Below are 27,183 nucleotides of genomic sequence, written 5' to 3' on the forward strand. Positions count from 1 at the left end.
ACAGCACCTTCGCCCCAAGGCTCTGCTGGAAGCCATGTGCCCATCTCCAGCCAACGCATGGCTGTGCCAGCCCTTAAAGGCAGTTCAACCATCCCACATCGAGGAGCGGTTGCAGGAGCTGCCTGGACACCGGGCTGGCTCATTGGGTACAGACCCCAGTCCTAGCAGAGCTCAGAAGATGCTGCAGTCCTGCAGAGCTGGAGCAGCCTGCCCTGTGCTGGGTGCACGACAGTGCCACGTTCCCCCGCTGGGCAAGGAGTGCCCTCCACAGAAGCCGCCCCCCCACTCCCTGCCAGTGGCTGCGAAGCACATGGAGAACAGCTGTTTGAATCCTGCTTCAGACATCAAAAGCCTCACTGGGTTTCTCAAACAAACAAACATACCATAGGACTGAAGAAAAGGTGTAAAATAAATAAATGGAACAAGCTGTGCGTTTTCTTTTAGTATTACAGCTGCTGCGGGAGATAAACAACAAGTAAATGTCACAAAACATCAATACAGAAGAAATTAACCTGACAAAAGCTCACATCCCCCTCCTCTGCCTCCCCTAGCTTGGAACAGTTTTGCATTTCTGGAGTTCCCACCTAACGATTTTATTTTTCAATTAATTCCTTGTCAGAGTGCCAGGGCCCGCCTGCTCCCGGGAGCTGTGGGAAGGGGTGCAGCTGTCACCCCAAGCCCCATGCACAGCTCTGGCCCATCCAGGCACTCTCAGACACAAAAAACGATGGCCAAGGCCAGAGGAAGGCCCTGACCTAGCTCCTGCTGCCTGCTGCTCTGAGCTGAGGGGAGAGACAGCACCAAGCATGGTCCCAGCTCCCCACATCCACTGCACCCACATGTGGGGCACAGGGGCCCTGCAGCCCTTCAGGGGCACACTGCAGTGGGCAACTTGTGCAGTGGGCAACTTGTGCAGTGCCCTGTGCAGTCACCTACACCCTGTGTGCAAACACCCACACTATGCCATGTGCTACCAGGCAGCCTGTGGCCACCATCAGGGAGGTGAATGAGCAATAAAGAAATAAAATAATAAAAAAGGAGAAGGGTGGAAGTGGATCAGTTGGACGCTCGTTCTGCTGCTCCAGGCTGGTTAGGGTTTGCTGCTAATGATCCCATTTGCTCCCTTTAAACAATAGCCAAAGCTGGGGGTGGGCCGGTGGGGATTATGGCGGGATTACACCGTGGCAGGGCTGCGGATGCCACGCTAATCCTGCGGGGTTTACTCTCTGGCTACGGCATGTGTTTGCATTAGTTACAGATGTGCACTCAGAAAAAAAGAATTAAAAAAAAAAGAAAGAAAAAGAAAGAGAAAGAAGAAAAGAGAAAGCAAGACAATACTAAGGGAGACAAAACGGATAGGGAAGCAGCAGCTCCAGGGCTGCAGCAGCTGGGGGGGGGCAGCGGGTGGAGGCTCAGCTCATGCCCTCCTCTCTCTGCCCTCTCCCACCCAAACAAGGGCCAGATCCCAGCCCCGTGGCTCCTGCTGCTTCGTCCCCCAGCAGAAGCTAGCCCTTCCCCTTCCTGTGCTCGCCGCAGCATTCCCCATCTGTCAGTTAATTCTCTGATCGATGGTGAGGAGCAGGAGGAGCGCCCGGCGCAGCTGGCGCCCACGTTAGTGCTGGCAGGAGGCCGGCGGCCCGCTGGCATGGTGCTCCCAACACAGGTCGATGGCAATGGGAAGGGTGGGAGTGGGATGTGGTGTGGCCACATTGCCTGCAGTGAGCATGGAGGGAAAAGAATACAAACCAAAGGAGGTGGATGTGTGGATAGATGGATGGAAGGATAGAAGGATGCACGGATGGATGCATGGATGGATGTGTAGGTTTGCACATTGCTGGTACATGAACAAGGGGATGCTCATGAATGCATACAAACAGTTCTGGATGGAATCACAGAGCACCAGGTGCTGTGAAGCAAGGGAAGGGGATCTGCTCCATCCTACTGTGTCTGTTGGATCTTTGAAAATGACAGTTCAAATGTGACCTGACTGCTATGACTAAACGCCTGTACAGATGAGACTTGGGGACCAGACCTCTTCAACCTAATAAACAAGACCTGAAGGGTCAAATTTGTATAAGCAGTGTCCAGAAGTAAGGTGCATGACTGCAGCAGAGAGGAGGCAGTGCTGGGATGGGGAATTCTCCATCTCCTGCAGCCCAGCTCTGGGCATCAGGAAGTGTTTTTGTGCTGAGACCAAACTGATGCTGCCCCAGTGCTGCTAGGGGGCAAGCAGGTCTTAACTATGCCATGGAGCTGTGCTGTACAGAGCCTGGCCATGAGCTCTGCCATGGAGCTGTGTCACTCAGACCTTGGCCAGGGGCTGCTGCCATGAGCTGTGCTGCCTGAAGCCTGGCCATGGGCTGTTGCTGTGAGCTGTGCCTTCTGGCTCCACACTGCTGCTGGGAGCTACATTCCATCCGTAGGCAGTGCCCCCCCTCCCCGCTCACCATGCATGCCTGCAGCTGTATGCATAGGCTGTTATACATGGCAGATGTCACCGGGCTCCTTCAGGTCTTCTCAGTGCCCATGCTGCAGCTCAGCCCATGTCTCCCCCGCCCCACATCCAGCTCCTACCCACCCCTGCACCCTGATCCACAGCCTTCAGTACTGGGCACAGCACTCGGCACTGTCCCCAGGGTGCTGTGCCACTCCTGGTGATAGGCAGGTGTGTGGCAGAGGTAAGGAATACTGCAGGGGATTTGGGAGGAGAGCATTGATCTCCAGCTCAGTCCTCCAGCCCAGGGGAGCCCTTCCTATATAAATATTTGCCAAGCCATGCGTTTGTGCCGTCAATGGTTGTCAATAGCAGCCTGCAGTGCTTGCTATCTGCCGAGCTGTGATTCTCAGGCACCTGATCCAAACAGCACTCTGGATCCCACCCGATGGTCACATTATTTGTTCTTTGTAATCAAGCTTCTCTGTGACCCCATCACCCTACCAGTGCCCATCTCTGCCCATCACAGTCCATTATGGGAGGCATACAGTGACACCAGGGCTGCTCATCCCCTGCCATTCCCATCTCCGCAGCACTGCAGGGTGCCAGCACATTAGAGCCTGCAGCTGGCACACAGAGCCTCAGTGCTGCCAGTGCAGTGGGTAATTGGTACGTATGCCTGGCCATGTCAGATGAAGCAGTCAGCCTGCAGCCCTCTGCTTCACCTGCACAGAGCTGTATGCTCTGTTCCCTGGGCACAGTGGTTTCTCTGTAGTGTGTCCACTTCTCCTGAGTGGTGAAGGGCTGGTGCCACGGCATGGCCATGTGCCAACAGGTCGGTGCCAGCTGGGTGTGCTAGCAGCAAGGAGGATGCATTACCATGGAAGTGGTCAGCTGTCCTCTGCCTCAGGGCCTCCACCGTCTCCTCTACGTCTGCCCATTCCAGGACCAGCCTGCGGCCATACAGGTGCGTGCTGTGGCACAGGGCATTGAACGCTTTCTGAAGATTAAAGTAAAAGAAAACAAAAGGAGAAAGTAAGAAGTAAGGAAAAACAAAGATGTCCCTCCTTCCGCCCTGAATCTGAAAGGGAGAGAACCCCCTGCTCAGAGCACTTTGCTCTGACAGGGCAGGATTTGTCTCCATCAGCACCTTTGGCCTGATCATTTATCTTCCACACATCTGCAAAGAGCAATCACCACTCACTATCCCTGCAGGCTGCAGCAGGAGCCCTGCACAGCTGCTCAGTTCTGGGCGCAGCCCCAGGACAGCCCTAGGGCCAGGCAAGTGGCAGGGCAGTGCAGGGGGTCAGGTACCACCTGGTCCCTGTTGGCTCTGCAGCAGCATCTGCCCTTGAGAAGGGAAAGGAAGATGCAACTACCTGCGGTGCACTTGGGAAACACCCATTCCATGCTGGCACAGCAGAACACAACCCAATGTGAGCAGGGGCTGGTCTGAGTCCATCAGCAGGACAAAGAGTCTCAGCCTGTGCCAGGAAGGCATTCCCCTTGTCTTTCCCCTTCTTTCTCCCTGTGTTCCCTTTGCCTTCACACTCTTAATAACAACCATACAGCAACCATCTCCAAGCTGGCCAGCACAGCTGTGGGGCTAGGCATGGGGCAGAGCAAAGAATCCAGCACGCCCTTAAAAAACACTTAGCCAGGATTAGGATTAAGTAAATTCATAAAGTCTGTAAACTCACGCTGGGGACAGCAGACAGAAACAGCAGTTCAAGCCCCATGGAGATGTGGCACTGAGGGACACAGTTAGTGGTCACACTGGGGATGGGTTGGGGTTGGACTTGCGGATCTTAGAGGTCTTTTCCAACATTAACAATTCAGTGGTTCTGACTTTCCATCACTCCCACAACTCCCATTCACTCCAGAGGAGAGGAATACATTTCCCATTCCCTGCACCCTGCTGGCATACCATGGCTTTCCATCTCTCTGCCCCACCATCCCCCAGACCTGCACAGGGCCTCGTTTCTGGGGGGTGCGCTTCCCTACAAGGGGCTGCAGCCTTCTGCAGCTACAGCTGCCTTTATTTGCTGCTGCTGTTGTTTTAAAGGCCCATTTCCACTCGGAATGGGATCCAATTAGCAGAGCAATGTGTTGGCTTAAACAAACACTCGGGGGGGAGCAGCGGTAGGGAGCTGTGATGGCTGTTTGCCTTGGCACAAAGAGCCATTGCCATCGCCTGGCAAACAACGGCAGCACTCACTGTCGACTCTCAATTGTTCATTTTGACTTTTGGTTTGCTCACAAGCTGCAGCACAAGGCAGAGAAGGCTGCAGGACCGAGCACAGGTATGTACAGCATCCACTGGACCCACAGCACAGACAGAAAGGTGCTGTGTGATGGAGGAACCTGCTGGCGGGACACGGTGCACAGCTCCTGCCCAGCACCCAGAGCTACAGGGCTCCCTGGGCCGGGGCTGCAGACGAGGAGCTGTGTGCTCCAGCTGAAAAACACCCAACATCATTTCCTTCGGAAACCACCAAAAACAAACAACTCGAATTCGCTGCTTTGAGCGAATCCATACTTTCTCAGGGAAAAGGGAGGACACACCAGTGATATAAGAGACAAAGGAGCGAAACAAAGGAGCGAAACAAAAGTAATGCTCTCCCCATGCATCCACACAGCCCGACACTTTCCAGCAAGAAGGGGAAATGTAGCACTGCTGCTATTCTGCAAACAAAACAAAACAAAACAAACAAAAAAAACCACACAAAAAAACAGGGAGGAGAAAAACACATTTGAACAACAGGAGAAGTGCAAAGGGAGGATGAGCAGATGGGCTGCGGGCATGGGATGTTTGTGGGGGGCTGTGCCCATCCCGGGCTGAGCACCGCACTGCACAGGACAGCTGGGCTGGGGTGCTGTGGCCATCCCTGCTTGCTCCATTAATTTGAGGATAGGGCTGCTCTGCCTGCACCCCCTTGCTCGGTGGAATACTCAAGCTGAATAGCCTCGGGCTGGAGGCATCAGAGGGACAAAGGGTCACCACTATCAGGAGACTGATGCATTTCCCTTCCTCACAAGAAACACTCTCACCCGAGGACGCTTGCGGCACCGCCAGCTGCACACAGGATTTTTCCTTCCATGTGTGCACATTTCTAAAGGGCTGGCTGTCTTTCCCAAAAGGGCAATTTCTATTTGGAGACCAGATGTATTTTTATATCAACGAGGAAGAAAAGTGGAAACTCGGCTTTCAGTTAATAGTTTAAAAATAAAAACAAACCCTCAACAATTCTGTGCAGGGAACTTCAGGAAACACATCCCACAGTTAACACTTCTGTATCCAGATTTAACACTGCATGGAAAGCACTCACCTGGTGTGCACCAGGACCACCCAAAGCCCCAGGGACAGCCCCAGGAGCAAAGCCCATGGGCTCAGCCCCAGGACTGTAGGAGGAGACCAAACCTCTGTTCTAGCTTTGGAGAACCTCTGCAGGCATTCTGTCACAGCTCAGAGAAAGACAAACGGGGAAGTCACAGGTTTTAAATGCCCAACAAAGCCCTCGTAACCGTTCTGTTATAAAAGCATGTTTTATAAGACGCTTATAAGCGATTTTCAAATTACCACTCTTAGGAAAAAAAAAGTCATTGATCGTCTGCAGCCATTCAGCTCAGAGGTCTCCAGGCCCACTCCCCTCCTTTCTCATTTCACTTAGCAATAATCTCTCAGCCAATTATGGCTGTGTTTACAATATTCAGGATCCTATTCATCAATACACTGCACATCCTTTTCCAGATGGCCAATGGAGTGTACTTGATGTGCCACTTGTGAGACAATTAAATCCCTAAAAGAAAAGAGAGAAAGAAGAAAAGCTGCTCTGCTGGAAATGAAGAGGAACCCTTGGAATGATCTTTCGCAGGGCTCAAGCTCCAGGGCTGTCCCTGTGTTATGGGACCAGGGGAGTGTTGGTCCTTGCTAAATGCTGGCAGCAAGAGTACCTGGAGCAGGGCACCTCTCTCCCATACCCGGCTGCTCCAGATGGAGCTGAAAGCACAACTGGCAGAGGCACTGTCTGAGCAAAGGTGCACCAAGCAGAGCTGTCCTTCAGGAGGTAGGCAGCCCAGAAGGGAGCACGGTGCTGAGTCAAAGGAGGTTTCAATGCAGATCAATAGAGGACTAACACAGAAACCCCATGTGCTGTGCTATAGGGGAGGTCATGCTGGAACAGATGATCTAATAGTCCCTTGGGATTTTGGATCAATGGATCCTGTCTAAAAATATAAACACAGGCTATGCCTGCTTCCTGCTCCTCCCTCCATCACCTTTGCTCATAGTCTTGAAAACTGGGAGCGGTGGCAGGCAGGTGGAACCACGCAGTACCACCACTGCAGCAGGGATGACCCCTGGCCCGTACCCACAGCTGCTCCTCCTCCAGATCCCACATACGGCCAGCAGCAAGGACACCCAAACAGCACATTCACAACTTGTACACACTGCATCAGTGACACACCACAGAGCAAAGCTGCCCAGCACAGTCTGCAGTCCTGGCAGTGCTACTTGTCTCTTGCAAACACGGTGTGCTGCTAGGAGCAAGCTGTCCCCAAGACTGAATCCTTGTCAGGAGTGCTGGAGGCAAGGGGTTGGGACAAGGCTGCTGTCACACTACTCTCTGAGAAGGTACTCCCTGCTCAGAAACTCTGCTTTTTTTCCTAACCAGTGCTGCTCAGGTTCCTAGGATGTTCTTCAGGTGCACCAGTAAGCACTTTGAAAAGAATGATACTGTGATGGAATTTCTTCTCCTTTCCATGAGCTGCCTCTGGTCAGCCAGCTCGAGCAGGACCGCGTGGGACCATTTGTTTTCTGGGCGTGAAGCCCATGTGATGTCCCAGAGCCAGCTGTCCCCAGAAGCCCCGGGTGGCAGCTCCATAACAATGGTGCACATGCGCACATCTGAATGTCTGGTGGCTGTTAGCACTGCTCTGTGAACCATTCCTCCCACAGACAGAGGCTGGCAGGTCTGAAGCACAGCACTGTGAGGCACAGCTGTCCCAGCAGCCATTCCTAGCCTTCTCCACAGCTGCAGAGAAGAGCTGTTCACCTATGGAGGGGACCCAGGGTGTTGGCTTCAGAGGGGATCACAGTATTCCAATGTCTCAAACACAGACACAGAGACAAAGCAACTCTGGGAGCTGCCCAACTTTGGGCTTCAGCTCTGTTGCAGTTCTGTGGCAAGTCCAATAGTGTGTCAGACCTGAGCTAAGCCCCAGCAAGCAGCCCCTGAACACCCCTTGTCCAGTACAGGGCTGGGATAGGTGTGAGCCTCACCTTGGCGTCCTGCTTTGTGAGAAAATCCACGAAGCCAAAGCCACGGTGTGAACCTGTTCCTGCCATCTTCTTGGGCAGTCGGACAGTCTTCAGCTCCCCGAAGGTGCTGTGAACATGAAAGAGATAAGCGATGATGATGAGATTGATGGGAGGGCCGTGTTTATCCCAGACCATGGCACTTGCAGCTGCTGCAAGGAAAAGTACCCCCAAAGCACTCTGTAATAGCTGGAAGCTCTGCTGGATCCCAAAGGCCATTCACCCATCCTGTTGACACCTTCACAGAGCAAACACCTCCCTTGGTGTAACTGCTGCACCTTATTTCCCTCAAGGAGATGTGCAGAAAGCAGGGCCCTCAGGCAGGTCCCTGTGCCGGCAGCCAAGGCATGGGCACCCTGCAGCACCCACCCCAGTCCCAGGACCATGACTCCAGTACTCCACTGCATGCCACCTCTGGGAATCCAGGATAACGCCTGTGTTCTGTCTATGTCCAAGCTCCTGCTTCCCCTCCCCTCTCTTCCATTTATCAAACACATATGCACAAACTGCAACCAATAAATACTTAATTCAGACCAGGTCAGACTGGATGTGTCACTTTATTTGAAAACCTACACACACATGCACATACAAAAGGAGTCTGGGATGCAGCAGTGCTGGAGAGCACCTGGGAATAAACACAGTAAAGGCCGTAAATGCTCTCATGAAATGATATAAGCTAAATCTGGGAGTTAACCCGGCGCTCTGGCAGCATGACCAGGCATCCATCTGCCCAATTTCCCGAGGCAACGCGCTGTGTAAATGCACCATGATGAAGCCTCAAAATGAATCTGCACGCCTCCTCCTCGGGGCTGCCTGCACTCTCCCTGCCTCATGCCCCCTTCGGGCCAGTGCCATGCAAACAAACAAACAAACTCCCCTGAGGGGATGCACGGCCTTGGCTGCAGGGTACTGCATAGGACACGGTACATGAGGCACAGAGCTCCGTGACCTTGCAGGTGCTGGGTGCCCTGGGAAGGGAGTCTAGGGGTGGACAACAAGAGGGCTCCTAGCCCAAAGATGTGGGAACTGATGCACCATGGGAGCTCCAATGCATTATCCATGAAATGAGATGTGTGGCATGGGGGAGCAGAACGTTGGCTGAAGTGCTACAGCATCACTCTGTGCATGAAAGCATCAAGTACCTCTCTTGGGCACCACACCGAGAGCTGATGCACAGCACACGGAACAACAGAACAACATGCTGAATGGCAGCAGGACAGCTACGGGGGGCACGGGGCAGCTGTGGGGATGCAGAATAGCTGGAGCAGAGAGAAGAAGTTGGCTGCAAAGAAGCCAGCAGTGGGGTCCAAACCTGGAGGAGCTTGTCTGTGGGATCAGGGTGGCAGTGGGGTAGCTGTGGGACAGCATAGAGAGAATGGGAGCACCCAGGGCAGAACTGCAGTGCTTGGCAGGGCAGTGGGGGACAGGGCTGGTCCTGCCGGGCTGAGAAGCGAAACACTTCCCTGCTGTGGCGCTAATTAGAAACCACAACACAGCAATTACCATCCCAGGAGCTGTGAATGAAGTGGAGAGCCTGGGCCTTTAATGTTTTCCTCTCCAGTGCCAGGCAGAGACTCACACCTCTCTTTTCCAATTATTTCCTCCAGATTTGGGGAGGATGGGGGAGAGAAGCAGAGGCGGGGGAATCCAATTACCCCCTGCAGAGCAAGGCTCCTTGGGCTGGGCCAGCTGCAAAACCCCTGGGAGGGGCTCTAGCAATGGGAAGGGGGACATGGCTTGTCCCAGTGTGGTGACAATAAGGAAGCAGCTGGTATGCAAGAGGAGGTACCCTGTACTTCTCCAATGACAGCGTCAGACAGAGCAGTGTCCTGGCTGAGGCTGTGACCAGTGGTGGGATAACTGCTGAAGATGTGCACTCCCATTCAGTGACAGAACACTGCTTGTTGGGCTGTGCCCATTTTCTGCAGGTCTTTGTGCATCCTCCATCAGCATGGCCACACCCAGAGGTTGGAGTCAGGGGGTGTTCCACAGGAACCTTCTTCCTCCTTGTGCAAAACAAACTCTTATTCCCTCAAACACATACTGATGTCCCACTGCATGGGATGGTCCTAAATCAGGAAAAAACCTCAATGCTAATGATGGCATGGGAAGTCAGTTGGGGATGCATAACGCAGGCCCAGGATGGAGCTCAGGCAGAGCCCCCACTCACTGCAATGGCTCTGGAATTGGACACAGGGCCCAAGCAAGACGAGACTCCCACCTTGCACAGCCACATCCCACAGCGCACCTCTGCTCAAACTCATTCCTTCGATGCACAATAATCACTGTCACATTGCTTTTACCCCCCTCTTTTCACCCTCAAACAGGACCTTCCCTCCCCCACTAGATTATGTCCACGCCCACCTCTGCTTCCGCACAGATGTGCTGATTACAGGGGAAAATGGAAGAAAAGGGAAAAAAAAGAATGCTCCTTTCTGTTCCCCCTCCCTGGAAGCAGGGCCCTGCCAACGGCTGTGCCGGGTGAGCTGCCAGCCCACCCCATGCGGGAGTTAATGAGATCCGCACGGACGGCCCTCCCGCCCCCCGCTGCAGGACTCGGGCTGACTCCACTTCGGCTAATCCCATTACAAGAAAATAACGTGGATAATTCAAGCTAATGAAATCGTTACAAGAATGCGGACAGCCAGGGGTGGACATTCAGAGCCAATTTAACACTCCTCGGTGTTGTTATCCCCAGCACAGGAAATATCTGAAAGGAGGAAGGGAAAGGAAGGGAGTAAAAAAGCCCTCCTCTCTTGTTAGCTTAAATCCTGTTAGGGAGTTCAGGAATTAATCTGCCACCTATCTCCCCATTACTGCTATCACCAGCACCATCAGTGCTGTCTCCTCGGTAACCCCACAGCTGGGGACGGCAGGCACGCCAGGACAGGGGCACACCTGCAGAGGGGCACAGCAAATCCAGGGCACAGCCAGCCACCAATGGCCGAAGCCCTCTGCATCTCCAGCCAGTGGCAGCTGTCCCCCACTTGCACCTGGGCAATGGCAATGCCCGATGCCACCACGGCTCCAGCTTTGGGCTGCCCCAACACTTGGTCCAGGGGACATCTGGGACACTGCTTGTGAGAAAACAGGGGGGCTTGAAGGACACATCAGGCTTCCGCAGGAGGCAGGTGCTAGAGCCAGCCTTTCTATAGGGAACCCACTTAACTCCCCTGATGGAAGGAGCTCACCAAAACCAGGAGCAGCACTTCGAAAGGCTCTGTGGGCTGGAGATGGCCACCAGGCTCAGCTTCCCATCCTGGCAGCCTTGGGAAGCCAACTCCTACCCATTGCTCAAGCTGATAGATGCTGTTTACCAGCTTCACACAGATACTCAGCGCTTGTCAGACAGTGAAGGCATTTAGGATCTAGAAAAGAAACAGTGCAACATCACCTGAGCATTAAGTGTGCAAGACAGAGCCAAGGCTCTGTGCACAGCATAGCACCAAGGGCAGAAAAGCAGCTGCAAGAAGAAACCCCCAGCAGCACCGCAGCATGATCAGGGTGCTGGTGGCCAGGCCATGCAGATGAGTGTGCCCCCACCTGGGACACAGACAGTCTATGAGAGGACGTGGCCCATGAGCACCAGGCAGCTGTGCTGCAGGGAGAGGATGCTCTGGGCCCCACAAGAGACAGTACCTTCCCTGTGCCATGCAGACTCTCAATGCACAGAGAGGTTTTGTACATTTGTGCTATGCAACACCAGCAGCATCCACCCTGGCCCAGGCCTTATTGTCATCATGCTTGCAGGAAAGCACTGCCAGCCCCGTTCCTACCCCTGGACATGCCTGGGACAAGCAGCTCTGTTGCATTTCTTGGGTGCTCTCTGGCAAATGTGCCTAATTACATCCAGACGGTGCTTTTGGCACACCTGCTACAGCAACTGTTTATCTTGCTGACAACTAAAGAGCATCATTTGCAAAGTTTGTTAGGAAAGAAAGCCAATTAGCATGTTGCCAGCCAGGCACAAAGATCCCCATGCTCCATCTCTGCCTGGCATGCATATAGCCCTTCATGCTCATTCCCTCCTTCTGCCTTAGCTCCTGTGGTTGTGAACACACAGAGGAGACCGAAAAAAAAAGCAGAGGGCTGCAAGGAGGGTGGCACAGCAACGAGCCCACTGTCATCTGACTGAGCCCCGCAGGATGCACCCAGTGCCCACAAGGCAGAGCTCTGCTGAACAGGGAGCCCAAAAGCCAGTGGCTGCAGCATGCTGGGAGAAATGTCCTCTTCCCCTCTGCACTCCTGTTACAGGGCTGCTGCCTCCTGCCTTCCTCCCTGCAGCAGCTAAGTGCTCACATGGGACCCTGCCAAGGCTCCAGGAGGCACTGAGGCTCCTGCTAAGGGCACTCAGGCTCTGTTACAGGGGTCTCAGCAGCCCCAGGGCCTCCCTTCCTCCCAGGACACAAGACAGGAGCATGGGGGCTGTTTCCCCATTGCCTCAACCGTTTGCTTAAAAATGTAGCAAAACATTTTACCCCTTCTTGATTTATTTTCTTTAACATTGCTTATGAGGGACCTTATCAAAAGCTTTCTGAAATTCCAAGTAAATTAGTCATTAGGCAGGTTTTCAGAGCAGTAATTAGGCCACTCTGTGCCCCTGATGTATTATTTACCTGAGAAGATATACATAATTAGGGCTCTTCTTTATAACTGGTATTACACACACTAAATTCTACTCTAGTCTATCGTGTAATTACGCAATTAGGCTGCATGCTAAACAGAAAGAAACCAATTCTGAAAACCAAGCAAAAAGGGGGACAAAAAAGCCCAGTAATTATTATTTTTTAAATCCTCCATCAGCAGCACAGTGGTAGGTTTTAAAATTTTAATATCCCTCCACTTAAGTCATTTTTAAACAGGTGCTAGCACCAGGCTTGGTTTCATAACACTGTCACATCTAGTCCTGCTCCATGGGGCTTAGCACGGTGCTGGGATCCGGCTCCTTACTGGGGTCTGCCCTAGGACTGGCAGCACTTCTCCTCCTTGCTTTGGCAAGGCCAAAGAGAAGTGCCCAGGACTCGCCAAGCATGCTCATACCTCCTGGGATGACACCCGTACATTATCTGCAGCTACTTTCATGCTTAGAAATTAATTACTTAAAGCATGAACAAATCTCCTTCTGCACCTCTCCATCCCAAGCTCGTAGTGGCAAAGGGAAGATGCAGTGCACCAGTTGAACAGGACTGCTTGGAGCCCTCTGCAGGCACTGGGAGCACCAGGCTGGCACCCCTATATCCCAAACCCATGGAACTGAACTCTGTGCACAGACTCACAGTGCTCTGCAGAGCTCCTGAGCTGCGCAGCTCCAGCACAGCACTACACAGGGCTGAGGAGTGGCAGTGCCCACGCCCACCTCCTGCAGGTCAGGATTTCAAAGCAACCTGTAGACTGAACAGTGCCGAGACTGGGGATTCATCTCTTCTCGGTTCTTTTGAAAATCCTGATCAGAGTGCAGCTACAGTCAAAAATAAGTTATGCTAAAAATAATGCTTCCAAGAGGGCCCAGTACAAATCTCCTTTACTCTGTGCTCCTTATGAGTCAGATGGTTTCACAGAGAGAAGGGGAATTTGTGCAACTGGCGAAGCACTAAACATGAGAAAGGAGATGCAGCAGTGCCCTGAAGCCCAAAAAGGGACATGCAGGGCACCCTGTGTGGAAGACAGCACTGCTGCAGGACACCAGCTGCAATGTTGTACCTACATGTAGAAACCAGCCCAGAACCGACTGTACAACCTCCTGCACCGAGCCGGAGAACAAATAGAGAAGCAATGAGGTATTTATAGGCAGAGTGCTATTTTAACACAGCTCTGCTTTAAAGAGAATCCTTATTTAAGCCTCGTCCCTGTAAAGCTGAGGATGACTTCGAAAAATAACCAGATTAATTATTTTCATCAGGAGAACAGAGAAACATGTAGACAAGATCAAATGCATGCAAATGCATTCAGAACGTGGAAGCCTGAGTGAAGCACTTGTATTCTGGTGCCTCAGTACAGCGAGGATGGTGAGATCTGAGCACAGCACAGCACGCAGAGCTCCCACAGCTGTATCCAAGCTCCTCAGATCAGAAGGAGACAAAGGACATGGAGCAGAGCACGGCTCAGCAGCAGCACTGCCGCCAGCCAGTTGTCAGGTTGCGTGCTGCTGGATGTGCTGCAGAAGCACTGTAAGCACTAAATATTTCTGGATGTTCTGCGTGTTCCCCAGCTTGCACCAACAACCGAGAGAGCAGCAGAGCCCTGGGTGGGAACCAACCACCCCAGTGCTGCACCACTAAGACAGCATGCTGATCTGGCCCCATCCCCTGCTCCATGCTGACACAGCTACAAGCTCAGGAACAGTCCCTGCAGTGGCCCAGCTGTTGTGTGCCATGCACATCCTGGCAGTGCTGCTGGTTCTTCCTGCTCTGAATGCAGGCAGAAAGCGGGGCATGCTTAACATGCTCTTGCTTCCAGATGGCAATGCCCCCCACATGCCACACCCACAGGGCAGGTGAGGGGCTGAATGCAAAGGGCTTCTGCTGGGGGTACCGAGTGTGCTCTTCTCCCTTCACCTGCTCCATCAGCAACACATAGCTGTGCTGGCAAGTGGAAGCTCCCTGCTACAGGATGAGAAGCAGATGCTGAAGCATCCCTGCAGAGCACCATGCACCTTGGCTCTGCTGGCTGCTGCATGCAGTGCTCTAGCTGAGGAGGGCTGGGAGCCCCCTGCAAGCTGCTGGGAGGAGAGTAGAGCAGGGGCACCTGCAGGGCTGGGGCTGACAAAAGGCCACAGCTGTGTGCCAGTAGTCTGCTGCAGGGCACACATCAAAGGATGGCACCTGCAAGAAAGAGAGACCTCAAAAGGAAGCAGAAATGGGAAAGCACAGTGTGATGCCCGGGGGGAGATTAAAGAACAACAAAACAATGCCTGACTCATTGCTACTCATCTGGTTAACGGTATCAAGAGAGCACTGGCAATGAACAGCACTGAGCGCTGGCAGCTCCATTTTCCATCCACCACCATAGTCCTGTGTTACTGGTAGGAACCCAGCAGCCCCGTGCTCTCTTCAGCCTCTCTTCATAAGTGATGCAGGCAGATGGAGAGTCCCATTTCCTCAGGAAAATGGCTTCTGAGAGCAACAAGGCCCCACAGGTTATGGGATCCCCCACCTGCACACACAGCAGCTCCTGCCCAACAGTGGGTAGAGCAGTCCCTCTGAGCCCACAGCACGCAGGGGTTTGCACCAAAGTGCCACTTTGCACCCAAGCGCTGCTGCACAGAAGGGCCACACTAGGCCATGTGCTGGAAGGAGTGCAGTCATGGAGGGGTGAAGAGAGAGAAGAGAGGACATAGCCTGACCCTTTTAGCCTAAACTCACACACAAAAAAATAGAATAAAATAGAAAATCACAAAGCGAAGCAGGTGATGCAGCCAGTATCAGGACAGCTGGGCTGCAGTGGTGTGTAGTGACAGGGAAGGTGAGAGGGGACCCTGCCAGCACTATCTCTTCTGCCTGCAGGCAGGGCAGGGTGGCTGCTCCCCCCCTCCTTTGCCTCCCCGCTCCACTCTGCTGCAGCACACCTCATTTCATAGGGTTCTTGCACAAGCGGTGGGTGGAAAATGATCAGGAGTGGGCAACTAGAGTAGCAGCACAGGTCCCTTGGCCCCCATAGATGGTGGGAACCCAGCTGGGGGGTCATGGTCGTAGTGACAGGGGCTGCAGCTCTCCCCATGGCAGGCGGAGATGAGCACTCCCCTCCCTTCCTGGATGCTGACAGGAGAAACAGCGCAGTCCTGTGTGACAGCGTGAAATTAATATGATTTTGGGGAAAGCTGGCAGTGAGTAATGAGCATCTGAAACACCTCAGCTCTGTACCCCCCCCCACCCCGAACTCATTTAACCCTTTGGATGCTGAAATAGCCATGTGGCAAATGGGACAGAGGACAAGAAGTCAGACAAAGCTGGGGAGAAGCAAGCAGGGAGCAGCAATCTATCCACCACTGAGTATACAGAAAGCAGAGCATCTTCCAAGGACCAGTTCCCCAGGCCCCCAACAAAACCTTGGACTGAAAATAGGCACTTTGTAAGGGGTTGTACGTGAGCTACTGGACAACGACAACTAACAAGGATCTGTTCCCTAGCACAGCACTCCTGGGAGGACATGCCACAGGAGCTGTCCGCACCACTGGGATCAGGTTCTCACATTTTGGACCTTTCCTCTGCCTGATACCTGGAAGTGCTCAGTTGGTTCAGGTGCTACAGAGGGAGGATCAAAGGCAGGAGAGAAGGCATATAGCAGCAGGCTCTGCCCTGGCTTGGTTTCATCAGGAAAAGCAGCATGCAGGCAAGTGTGCAAACAAATGATCATAGTGCCATGGGCAGCAGAAGCCAACAGCAAGTGCTTGGGCACAGGGAGCCCAGGGCAGGGCCTGCCTGCAGCAAGAGACCAACTCCAGGGCACAGGGGCTGGGAACCCAAGGAGAGGGAGAGAGAGAAACACTGCAGAGGGCAGCAATGTAAAGAGAGATGCAAGTGACACAGTGTCATCACGAACTGGAAACTGTGATTCATAAGGGGCTCATTCAGGGCCTTCATGTAAAGTAAGACCGAAAAATACTCACACATATGTTAGCAAAAGACAGGGAAGGAGGCTGGGCAAACATCAAGCTAAGAAACGACACAGAGAAGAATTTTAAAACAAGAAAATGATCACCTTGACTGATCCATGTGCTAAAAGCTGAGATAAAAGCTCAGACTTTAGGCTGGCATCACTGCAGCTTCCCAGGTCTTGCAGTCTCACTGCCAGCCCCAAAGGAATGACCAACAGGCAATGCATGATGCTTAGCTACACAGTGTGAGGTTCTGCTTTTTTGTCATACACGTTTTCCCTTCCTTATATACAGACATGCATACAAACTTCTGAATAGTTCAGACAAAAGAAGACCTTATAATACTAAATGAAAGAGTGGGCTACTTAGAAACCCTGGCTATCCCCTCTATGGGCTGCACTCCTGAGCAAGAAAAGGACATGTGTGCAAGCACCTGTGCCAATCCTCAATGGCACAGAAAAACTGAAAAAGCCCCAGAGCAGAATACCACGGTCCCATCTGATAGACATGTGACACGCAGCCCCTTTGCCAGCTCTCCTCACCTCCCCAGCCCCTCCGCACCGATGAGCACAACTGAACAGAGCTCAGTGAGAGACACTGCTGTAGGGGAGCAGCCCAGCACACCCTGTATGGGGCTGGGCAATGGGGCTGAGCAGAATAGTCAACCGGAGCTCCTGGCGGCTCAGGGACCTGTGGGTGTGGAGCACGTTGAGGGGAAAAAAATTAAAATCCAGTGCTAAAATGAATATTCAAGGCAGGGAAAGGGATGTACTGAAAAATCTTCCTTCTTCTCTTGGGAGGAGCCACCTTTTAAAGCAGCCCTGCCAAGATAACACAGAGTTAAACGTTTCCTTATCTATGTTAAACACCTTTTTGATTCAAAACGAAAAATAGCACCAAAAACCTATTTCTCTCTCCTACACCCCATGGCTTGTTTTGGATAGTCAAATTAAAGCGGTCAGTAATGTATCTACTCTGAATAACAGCCCAGCACTGCTGCGTCTGGGTTTCCAACACAGAAGGAAGAAGCTTAAAGAAGGACCAAAAATACATGTACATTAATGTATGCTTTTTGAGATAGCACCAGAAAAAAAGTGGCCACACAGATCCCAGTAGCTCTCACCACGCAGATCTGCATGGCACTGCCTGGAGCTCTGCATGGGGGTAAGACACCATGGGGCAGGATTCTCAGGCAGGAAGGAGCCAGCCATCACTGAAGCTTCTCCCTAAAGGCAGCAAAGACACACTGTTTCCAGCTGATGTCCATTCTCACCTGCAGATGATGTCTGCACAGCCAGAGTTGAGAGTGGATGAGCTGCAGTGGGAGCACTGGAGCTGAAAGCATTGCCCCAGAGCAGCTTTGTACAGCCCCAGTGCCTCCAAGCAGATACCGTCAGGTGCCAGCAGTGTGCACACTTTGCATTCTAAGTAAGAGCTGCAATCTTGCATTAAAGAAGTGCCACATCACCCGCTAACATCGCCAGATGCCCCTGCAATATCCTCCCTCAGCCAGTCCCCACTGCTCCTCGAGGGCATGCAGCCCCACAGCACTCCAGGCCCAGGTCTGCAGCATGCAAGTTTCATGAAACTGGCTTTGAACTGGCATCAGCAGCATGGCTTTTTTTCCCCTTAAGATCAGCAAAATGGGGCAAACACTCTGTTAGCACATAATCCAGAGTATCCTGAGGGGCATCAGGGCACACATGTACCTGACTGCTCTGCAGTCCTCAAGAGTTGATCACTTACTTAAACTGCTTTTTTCATTCCTTGAGGACATAACTCAGTGATCCCACTGAACTCCAATAGGAACTCAAAGGCCTCACCACAGCCATCAGCAGTCACATCGCAGCCGAGTCCCACCACCTGCTCCTCAGCTGCTCCTGCCAGGTCCCACATGAGCAATTCCTGCAGACTTATGTCTCATGCTGCTTGTCCCAGCCCCCAGCTTCCAGGCAGGGGAAGGGAGTGTCCAGCACCAGCCTCATGACCACAGGGTCTGTGGAGTAGTTGGGGCTCAGCTGCACAGACACCTTCAGACCCTGCCAAAGCAGTATCCATCCAATAATCTCATATGCTGATCTCTTCTCAGTAGTAGGGACCACTTCTGCAATACTCCTAAACCTTAGTACACAAAGGTAGTGAGAATGAGCCTCCCTCCCCACTACTGGACTGCTGTAAAAGAGGAGTTGTCCATCTGATGGCACTGAGGGAATCCCCTGCCCACCTGGCCATGGAAGGGACCAGGAGGCCTCTCCCCAAACAGAAGCAGCCTGAGGAACAGCTCCGCATTTGCTGCAGGGGCAGCAGGAGCTGCTGGCTTCCAACCAGTGTCGAACCCCAGACAGGACAGGAGGTGTTTCACTGACAGGCTCTGTCATTATCCAACACCCACCACCTCCTCCTCAATGCGCAAGTCTCTCAGTCTGGCTGTATTTCTAGGCTGAATGTTGGACCACCTTGATACAATGGCTCAGAAATGCAGCTCAATCTGCTTGCATACACAGCCCAGGCAAGAAGGGCACAAACCCAGCAGCTCCCAGGAGCTGTTCCCCCTCTCCTGCCCCAGTAGTGGGGTCCAGCCCACACCCACTCACCACCTTACTCAGCCAACCTCACCTCTGCCCCTCAAGTCACCAAAATGGAAATGGAAGCAACTAGGAGGAAGAGAAACAAATTTTGAAACCTTTCTAGCACAACATCTAGGGCTTTAAAAGCAAAATATCGCTCATAGAGTGATGTTTGCAGCACCGTGCGTCCCAGCAGCAATTCCACTGTACATCCTAATTAATGCTGCCCAGCAGTTGCTTAACAAACTCACAAGTTTATGGAGGCACTCTTTTTTTTTTCTTCCCTACTCTGCCTTTCAGTAGCAAAGATTTCCACAGCTTCAACAGAGCAACATTAGTTGTTACTCCAGGAAGGAGAAATTGTCTGCATCCATGTAGGCTCCATTACTGGGAGAAAGGTGTGAACAGCGAGCGTGTCTGGCAGACGGACTCATTATACCACCATGTCCCTCATAATGGGAAATGAAAAGCCCATTCTGATAACTACACTTTATTATAATAGGTCAGAAGAAGTGAAAGGAATCATCTTATAAAATTAACTTCATAAAGACTGCCTTAAAAAAAAAATCTCTGCCAGTTTATCCACTGAATCTTTCTTCAGAGATGTTCCTTCTAGCAGAGCTCTCACTCTGATGCCCTGTCCCACTGCTGCTCTCACTTCTGCCCTCTATCAGGGGGAAGAGATCTGTTTCCTCCTCCTCAGGCTCAGGCACTTGCTTTTGCAGCAAATGCCACATCTTTGTTAAGATGGAGAAAACAAGGAACTGCCCTGACACCTCACCCTGGCAGCCAGTCAGCAGAAGAGGGCTGGAAGCAGAGGTAATGGCAATTTTAGGACTCTACTCCATACTTACAGGTGTACTTTGAAAGAAATTAAAAGGAAACAGTGCCAGACTCAGAGCGTGCAACTTAAGATGCTTTCCTTTGGTGGCACGAGCAACAGGGATGTCCAACTCCAGGCAGGCTCTCTGCCTCCATCTTTGCCTCGGGTAGCATTCAATTGGGCAGAAATCTTTAAGACAACTATTTCCAAATCTAACCATGTCCCTTTTGACAAAAATAAAGCACATATCTGCTTGAAATGTTATGGGCCAGCTGCAAATCAGTCGTGTCTTTGATATCCATGAAAGTTGGTGCAGGTGGGCAGAAGGAGAATGGCAGAGGATGCTGCGAAACAAGCAGTTAATTGGAACTTCCAACAAAGGTTGCATGGATCTAATGTGATAGATTTTAAAGGAGCCCAATTTTCAGAAATTGCCAGAGCTCCAATCTGTGAAAATGTGCCCTTTCACAGATCTCCAATTCAACCTGCCACATCTCAAGTTACTTTCAAAAAAAAAAAAAAAAAAAAAAAAAAGTCATGCCATAAAAGCCCCCCAATTTGGTTGCAAAAATTAGCAGTCTTCATGGGATATCAGCCCCTTTGTCTCTCCCCACCTAACTATGGCTCTCTGGGAAGAACGAAGGACCATTTGTCTTTTGTTATTTTTCCAGGTAGTGAAGATAACAGTAGAATCTAATAAAGAACAAAAATGGGGAAAAACACACCCACAAAAGCTGAATCTTCACACCTAGCCCAAAAGCTGCCCCTATAATTGAAAAGCATTTCTCCTGTTGGAGAAAATAACATCCATCAGATCTCACAAAACCACCCCCAATAGATGACAGAGGGCAGCACCCAGGGAAGGAAGGGCAGAGCTCTGCAGAAGCACTGTGCACTGCCATTGGGCACAGCCACGCTGCCCCTGAAGGATGGGCTGCAAAGAGCTGGGCACACAGAGCACCACGGCAGCACAGCCCCTGCTCACACTGAGCAGCTGGAGGAAGGTGGCAGCCACATCTATTGTCATCTGCTTTAAGAATATGGGTGACAGAACTGGGCAGGTCTAAGCATTCAAACCACGGATCCTTTAACAACAGTACTAAAAAGCATAAAGACAAGTGGGGCAGCACTGCTCGCTCAGGAAATCCCGAGCGGTGTCCAGAAGCCTTCACAATTTGCTATTCAAAACATCCAGTTCTTTTGCTTTGCTGTTTCAGTGCCATTAACTTGTGAGAGATGTAGAAATGAAGACAGCTTCTCGAAAAAGCTCAAAACATGCAAATATTTGTCTGGGGGTAAAAACACACATATTTTCTCTTTCCAAAGCAACTGGAAAAAAAAATAAATAAAAAAGAAAGCACAGAAGGGAGCAGGCTGAGGGACATCAGTTGCAGGGCTTTGGAGCACATGAAACAATAGCTCGTCCTGCAGGGCCCCCAGTTTGGCTCTGTGCTGGGGCTGTGCCCTGGCTCTGTCCCTGTGTCCCCAGGCTGGCAGTGCAACGCTCAGCCCTGGCTGCTCTCCTGGGCAGGCTAAGAGTGCCCCCTGCAGCCCTGCCGGCTGTGCCGCCTCTGCCGCCCAACTATTGTCTGCAATTTCAAACAAATAACAAAATCAGACAGGTTCCTAAATGCAGAAACATGAAAAGCTCCAGAGCGCAGGCATCTGATACCAAAGAGTCATCTCAGAGGATGAAGGACATGGCAGTATTCAGCCATGCTCGGGTTCAGCCTCTCAGCAGGCGAGCAGGGCTGGCACAGCAGGGGGAGGACTGCAGGCCCCCATAAGCAATCAGTCCATCTCCAGAGCCCAGGTAAACAAAATGGATGTTCGTGCATCACCTCAGAGTGCTGGCAGCAGCATGCTACTGGAGTCTGTGTGCTCCTTGCCACATGAATCAGAGCCACCCCATCTCTCCCCAGCCCTGGGCGCCAGACAAGGCAGGAGGAGAATAAGCTCTCATTCCCTGCTGGTCTGTTCTCTTGATGTTCACAAATCTCCCCACCCCTTAAACATAGCCCAACACCCTAAAAGACTAATAGGTCCCCGGTTTTTGTTTGCTCTGGTGCTATGAGGGACACAGCTGCAACCACACAGCACTGAGCTCTGAATGAGCAGTGCCTAGCATACTGCCAGCCCTCAGCACGCTGCCCTGGAAGTCCCAGCCTTTTTTGGCCATGTTTCGAATGGGGCTCTCAGGGCAACACTGAAGCAAAAGCATCCCAGCTGCACCTGCACAGCATGAAAATCCCTTTGCTCTTTTACATGAATCCTTACATCATGCTTTTCCTGAACACATCTGACCTGAGTCATGGTCTGCACCCAGTTAAAACCAAAAACTTCACTCCAAAACAGCATTGCAGCATACAGCTTTAGTCACCACCAGCAGCCTTCCTCTGCCTTGCAAGAACACAGGTGTAGTAGCACAAACCGACTGTCTTTACCCACTGTCAGGGCAGGAGAGCATCACAGCTCATAGAGCAAGTATACAGGGAAAGGAGCCTCCCCTGCTCCCAGCAAAGCCTAGAGACTCTGCCAAAACAGTTCGTGGTCCATGACCTGATAAGTTTCAAAGGGTTAAAATTATTTCATGGCTGAGAAACAGCATAGCCCTGACCCAGCAGAACAACTGCCTGCTGCTGAGACTCACACCAGCTCCATGGGAAAGCCTCCTCCTGACCCAGGACTTCACATCCTGCAGACGGATGCTATTGCTTTGTCTTGCTGACGGCAAAATGGATGGACAAAGCTGGACAGCAAGCCAGCAGCAGAGCAGGGAGCATAGCCTGGGCTGACCACCTGGATTCTTGTCATGGCAGCAGCAGATGACATCTCTTACTACAAGGCTTAATGTATCCTTATATGCACAACTGGCTGAGGATACCAAGAGAAGAGAGCAGCCAGTGCACAGCAGAATGCAGGCTGGGATCCTAAAATCCCTACTGAACGCTCAGGTAGGGCTTGAGGTACTTTTTGCTGGAGGGGCTCTGACAAACTGCATACCTCACATCCCTGCAGCCATAGAGATGCACAGCAACAAGCATGTTAGGTACACACCCTGGTGTGGCAAAGGCAGAGCCAGATTTATGTGCTCCCTGCACGCTTGGAAGGAGCTACAGCATCGTGTGTGCAGGACAGATGGAGGAAGGAGCCAGCCCGAGCTGATACCTCTCACACCAGCTGTCTGCAGCAGCTCTCAGTGCTCCTCCCAGCCAGGTGTGCCAAACAGCAGGAACACTGCTGCAAGCCTTACAAACAAGAGGGAAAAAAAATATCCAAAGCTGTGTCATACATCAGATGGGGGGAGAAGTCCATCCTCCATGTGGATGCGCCTGCTGCAGAACGATGGGCCACCAAGCTCTGGCAGCCCAGAGCACTCAAGCCATAACTCTGGCATATGTAATCTGTCTAACAGACAGCATTTCTATAGCAGAAAAACCTGTTACATCATTTCTGCTTACAAGCTCATTTACTTCCACGAAGTCATCAAAACTCATAGTTAAAATCTGAAAGCAAGATCCTGCATTAAAACCCTGCTGGTTCCTGAGCAGGGTGTTGCCAGACCCACCAGAGAATGCCTTCCTACCTGAAGAGCTCCCTGATCTCCCTGACGGTGGCCTGGAATGGGATGTTTCGGACTAGGATCTTGGAAGTCTTCTGCTTCTTGACTGTCTGCTTCTTTCGGGAGGACTTCACAGCAGGCCTGTCAGGTGAACAGACAGGGCAGGTAATGCAGGGCACCGCAGAGCAACACACCCAGGGCATGCTGTCTCCTTGAATGTCACCCATCGAATTAGCCAGCTAGCTCACAATGACATCCTTGCTGGCTCCATACTGGCGACAATGGATATTTCATGGGCTACATAGAGAAGGAATTAATGCAAGTAATTTACACCCCAAATTTAAAATCAGAGCTTCTGGCTTGCTGAGTGCAGCCACAATGGAACTCAGGCAGCAGGCTTACACTCACATCTGCCACCGACTCTTCTTTTGATCCCAAATTTTGTCTGTTCAGTACCAGGTGATGAACCATTTGTACATATTTAACCAAGTACTCTAACATAAGCTACTGTTCATTCTTTTCCCCATTGACTTAGAAAATAGTAAATAAAACTAAAATATGTTGCTAAATTAATTTATTTTTCTGAGGTTGTGTTGCATTTGAACAAGATAAAAATTCACCTAATATAAAAAAAAAATAAATCAGCAGCTTAAAGCAAAGCACCCTACATTACAGGCTGGATTTTAAAATCCAGAATGGGTACAAGTGCTTTATAGAAAAAAAAACAAACTACAGGGTACAGCTAGTGATCTGTCATCCTTCTGGGTCCCAAGTATCAGATTTGCAAAGGAATTTTGTTATTTAAGAGACACCTCTTCTCACAGCATTTCCAAGGTGTCTATAAGATAGTTTCTAGGGTGCCAATAATCATCTTTAAACACTTGGCTTAATTTTTAACCTCAGAGGTACAGATAATCAAAATCCCACTGGACATGAGTCACAGATTTCAGCATTAAAGGTATAAATCTGAGTCAGTCAACCTCTTCATCTGACATTAAGAAATGTAACTCCAAAGAAAGTTCTGTCTCTGAGGCACCACCCCAAACACATCTTAAGCAATTTTCAGAGAAACCTTTTCCTTAAATGTGAAATAAGAATCATGTTCCTGGTTCTCATTTTGGGACCCCTTCAATGCATGCTGCTTAGGGTTTCATGTAGAAGTCAGTCAGTCAGTCTCTCAGTAAGCAAGCACCTTTACAACTGCTTTTTTTTTTTTCTTTCTTCCTTTCCAAGTACTGACCAAGGTGATTCCATGCAATGCACAACAAAGGCCCGTGTGTCAGACAGCCAAAGCACTACTGGCCACACGTCCTTATAAAACAGAGATACTAGCTGAGAAATGAAGAACCTACCAAGAACTATCACAGATTAAATGCAATCATGCTACAGAAGTAAGGCAGCTTTACCTGACAGCTCTTTCAGAGATTTTCACTTCCAACTTATGGCCATCTACAACGCAGCCCTACAATTTAAAACAAAAATTAAAAAAATGTAAGTCACAACAGCATTCAAGCTTCCAGGATACAAGTATAGCATTTCACATCTTTGTTCTTTCCCATATATTCCTTCCTTTCTCCTCACTAAAGTTCTTTACTGTTCATACAAGGCAAGGTTCTGATATGAGGCTGAAGACATCCTGACTAACTGAGGAAGCAGCCAGCACCCTGATCTCTGTCCACTGGCCTCACCTCTGCCACTAAACTGGCAAAGGCAACTCACTTCCCTGTCCTGGGCTACTGGTTCTTCTCCTTCTGGACTGCAAACTCTTCAAGGCAGGGAGCACCTTACTGCTTGTTCTGGAATGAGCTAAGGATGACTCATTTGCTGTCAGTAGCCAAGACTGAACATCTTCTGTCTCCCACTTCCCACACATTAAAGCACAGAAAACAATCAGCTGCTTGGCTAACCACTCTTGACAAAGCACACAACATGCAAAGGCTTTATGCTGGGAACCTGGAGCCCTGCTGCCCACTCTGTCTGCAAAATCTCCATTGTCCTGCTTTCTCTTATACCCCAGGATTCTGCTGTTCAAAACAATGCAGAACGTCCATCTACCTCAAGACTAAACCAGCTGTGGAATGCAAAATCACCACCTGCTGCAGGTGAGACCCATCGATTGTGGTCACCAAGCACACAGAGATTATACACAGAGCAATTCCTCCAAGCCTATCTAGGAGTGTTCCTGCTGTCTAGCCTACATCCAGGTAATCTACATCCAGGTAATGTGGACCAATACACAAGGGCATTGCTGTTTCAGTAGCAGCAGAAATGACTTATTCCCTTGAAGTGCAGCCAAGCCCTATGGCATATGTCATAGAGAAAGCATGAGGCTACAAGACCCTGAAGCACTGTCAGACTCACAGAAGATAAAACTGAACCTCGCAACGCCAAATACTAAGCTATACTTATTTTCATTTTGTGGGGTCTCTGTCACCTCTGCAAGGGAAATCTTGCAGAATAAACTCGTTGAATTTTAATAATTTCACATTTTCTGCCATCTGCGCATTGGATCAGTGTTAGTAAACACTCTTCTGTACAAGCTTATTCCCCTTACATCAAACCATAGAACAGCTTGGGTTGGGAGGGAGCTTAAAGCTCATCTAGTTTCAGTTCCTCTGCCATGGTCATGAACACTTCCCACCAGATCAGGCTGCTGAGGGCCCCATCCAACCTTACCTCCAGAGATGAAGCATCCACAACATCTCCAGGCAAACTGTTCCAGTGACTCAGCACCCTCTGAGTAAAGAATTTCTTTTGAATATATAATCTAAATCTAAATTTTTGTTTAAAGCTATTACCTCATGTCCAATCACAACATTCCTTAATGAAGTGACCCCGTCCTGCTTTCTTGTAGGTTTCCTTTAGGTGTTGGTAAGAAAGTCCCTTTTAAGTACCCGTAGGAAGAGGATATACACCCCTCTTCCTCTGGATTTATCTAGATTATCTAAAACTGGATTTATCTACACCATTGTCCATTATCTCTGGAACAAAACCTGGCCCAACAACACCTAAATGTACCTGGAGCCGTCGCAAGGCTTTCTGAGCACTCTCTGGCTTCTTGTACTCCACAAATCCAAAGCCCATGGAAAGCAAAGTACCTACCAGAAGAGAAAGGAAAATTGTTATGACAACAGGAAACAATGATACTAAACAGTAAATTTAAAAACAAACCAGAAGAAAGTGTTGTTGCATACTAACTAGACTATTTTACATACTGGCATACTGGGGAACACACTGGCACAGCATTACACGGACTCACACCATATACTGCAGTGCTCAACAGGATCCAGGGACAACTTTGAGCATAAAAATTCTCTGAATTTCTGACTGTTAAAACTGTGTGCGGGGGGGGGGGGGGTTGGGGGGGGGAGGGGAGGAGGATGGAGCAAAAATTAATACACCAGAGAAGGGGGCCAGCCTGTCCCTGACTGTCATATTCCTCATTAGCACTCCTTACTGGTTTGAATGGAGAAAGATACTGCTCTAGACCAGACACCCAGTTTGAAGAGCTTGTTTTGGTGCTGATGTTAAGAGATGGCACTGTATGCCAAACTGATTTTTAGCCTTGTGAGATTTAAGCACAGCCTCCATAAATAAAGCAATAACTTTATGTCCTGCAGAGCAACTGCTGTCCGTAGTCAGGGTGACTGATCCTATTATAAATACACAAGCCTCTGCTTACACACAGGACTTTTCCCTCACGTATGAAACAAGACCTTCACTGGGTAAATTTGTAAACAGCCCAGACATAAGTGTGACTTTTGCTGTGGGAAAGAAATAGGCAGGTAGCAGTCTGGTCCCCAGATGAGACTTTTCTAATCTGCAACCCATTCAGAAATTGGTTTTGGTTAACACACAGCAAACAGGCAGTTATTGACCACTACTGG

General features: G+C 50.6%; 1 protein-coding gene across 4 annotated transcripts in view; it reads right to left on the reverse strand.

Moving 5' to 3' along the window:
- Nucleotides 1–27,183, reverse strand: part of RBM19 (RNA binding motif protein 19) — a 229,721-nt gene that overhangs the window by 20,927 nt on the left and 181,611 nt on the right. For all 4 annotated transcript variants that reach the window (XM_065738744.1, XM_065738743.1, XM_065738746.1 and 1 more), the window contains 5 exons: nucleotides 26,315–26,394; nucleotides 24,703–24,758; nucleotides 23,321–23,437; nucleotides 7,716–7,821; nucleotides 3,314–3,434 (listed from right to left, as the gene is read on the reverse strand). In XM_065738744.1, the coding sequence (XP_065594816.1) occupies nucleotides 3,314–3,434; nucleotides 7,716–7,821; nucleotides 23,321–23,437; nucleotides 24,703–24,758; nucleotides 26,315–26,394 (480 nt within the window). The remainder of the gene's footprint in view (nucleotides 1–3,313; nucleotides 3,435–7,715; nucleotides 7,822–23,320; nucleotides 23,438–24,702; nucleotides 24,759–26,314; nucleotides 26,395–27,183) is intronic.

The sequence above is a fragment of the Cyrtonyx montezumae genome, unplaced genomic scaffold, assembly GCF_038088225.1.
Source record: "Cyrtonyx montezumae isolate F1298 unplaced genomic scaffold, pur_monq_1.0 scaffold_23, whole genome shotgun sequence".
Taxonomy (NCBI): domain Eukaryota; kingdom Metazoa; phylum Chordata; class Aves; order Galliformes; family Odontophoridae; genus Cyrtonyx; species Cyrtonyx montezumae.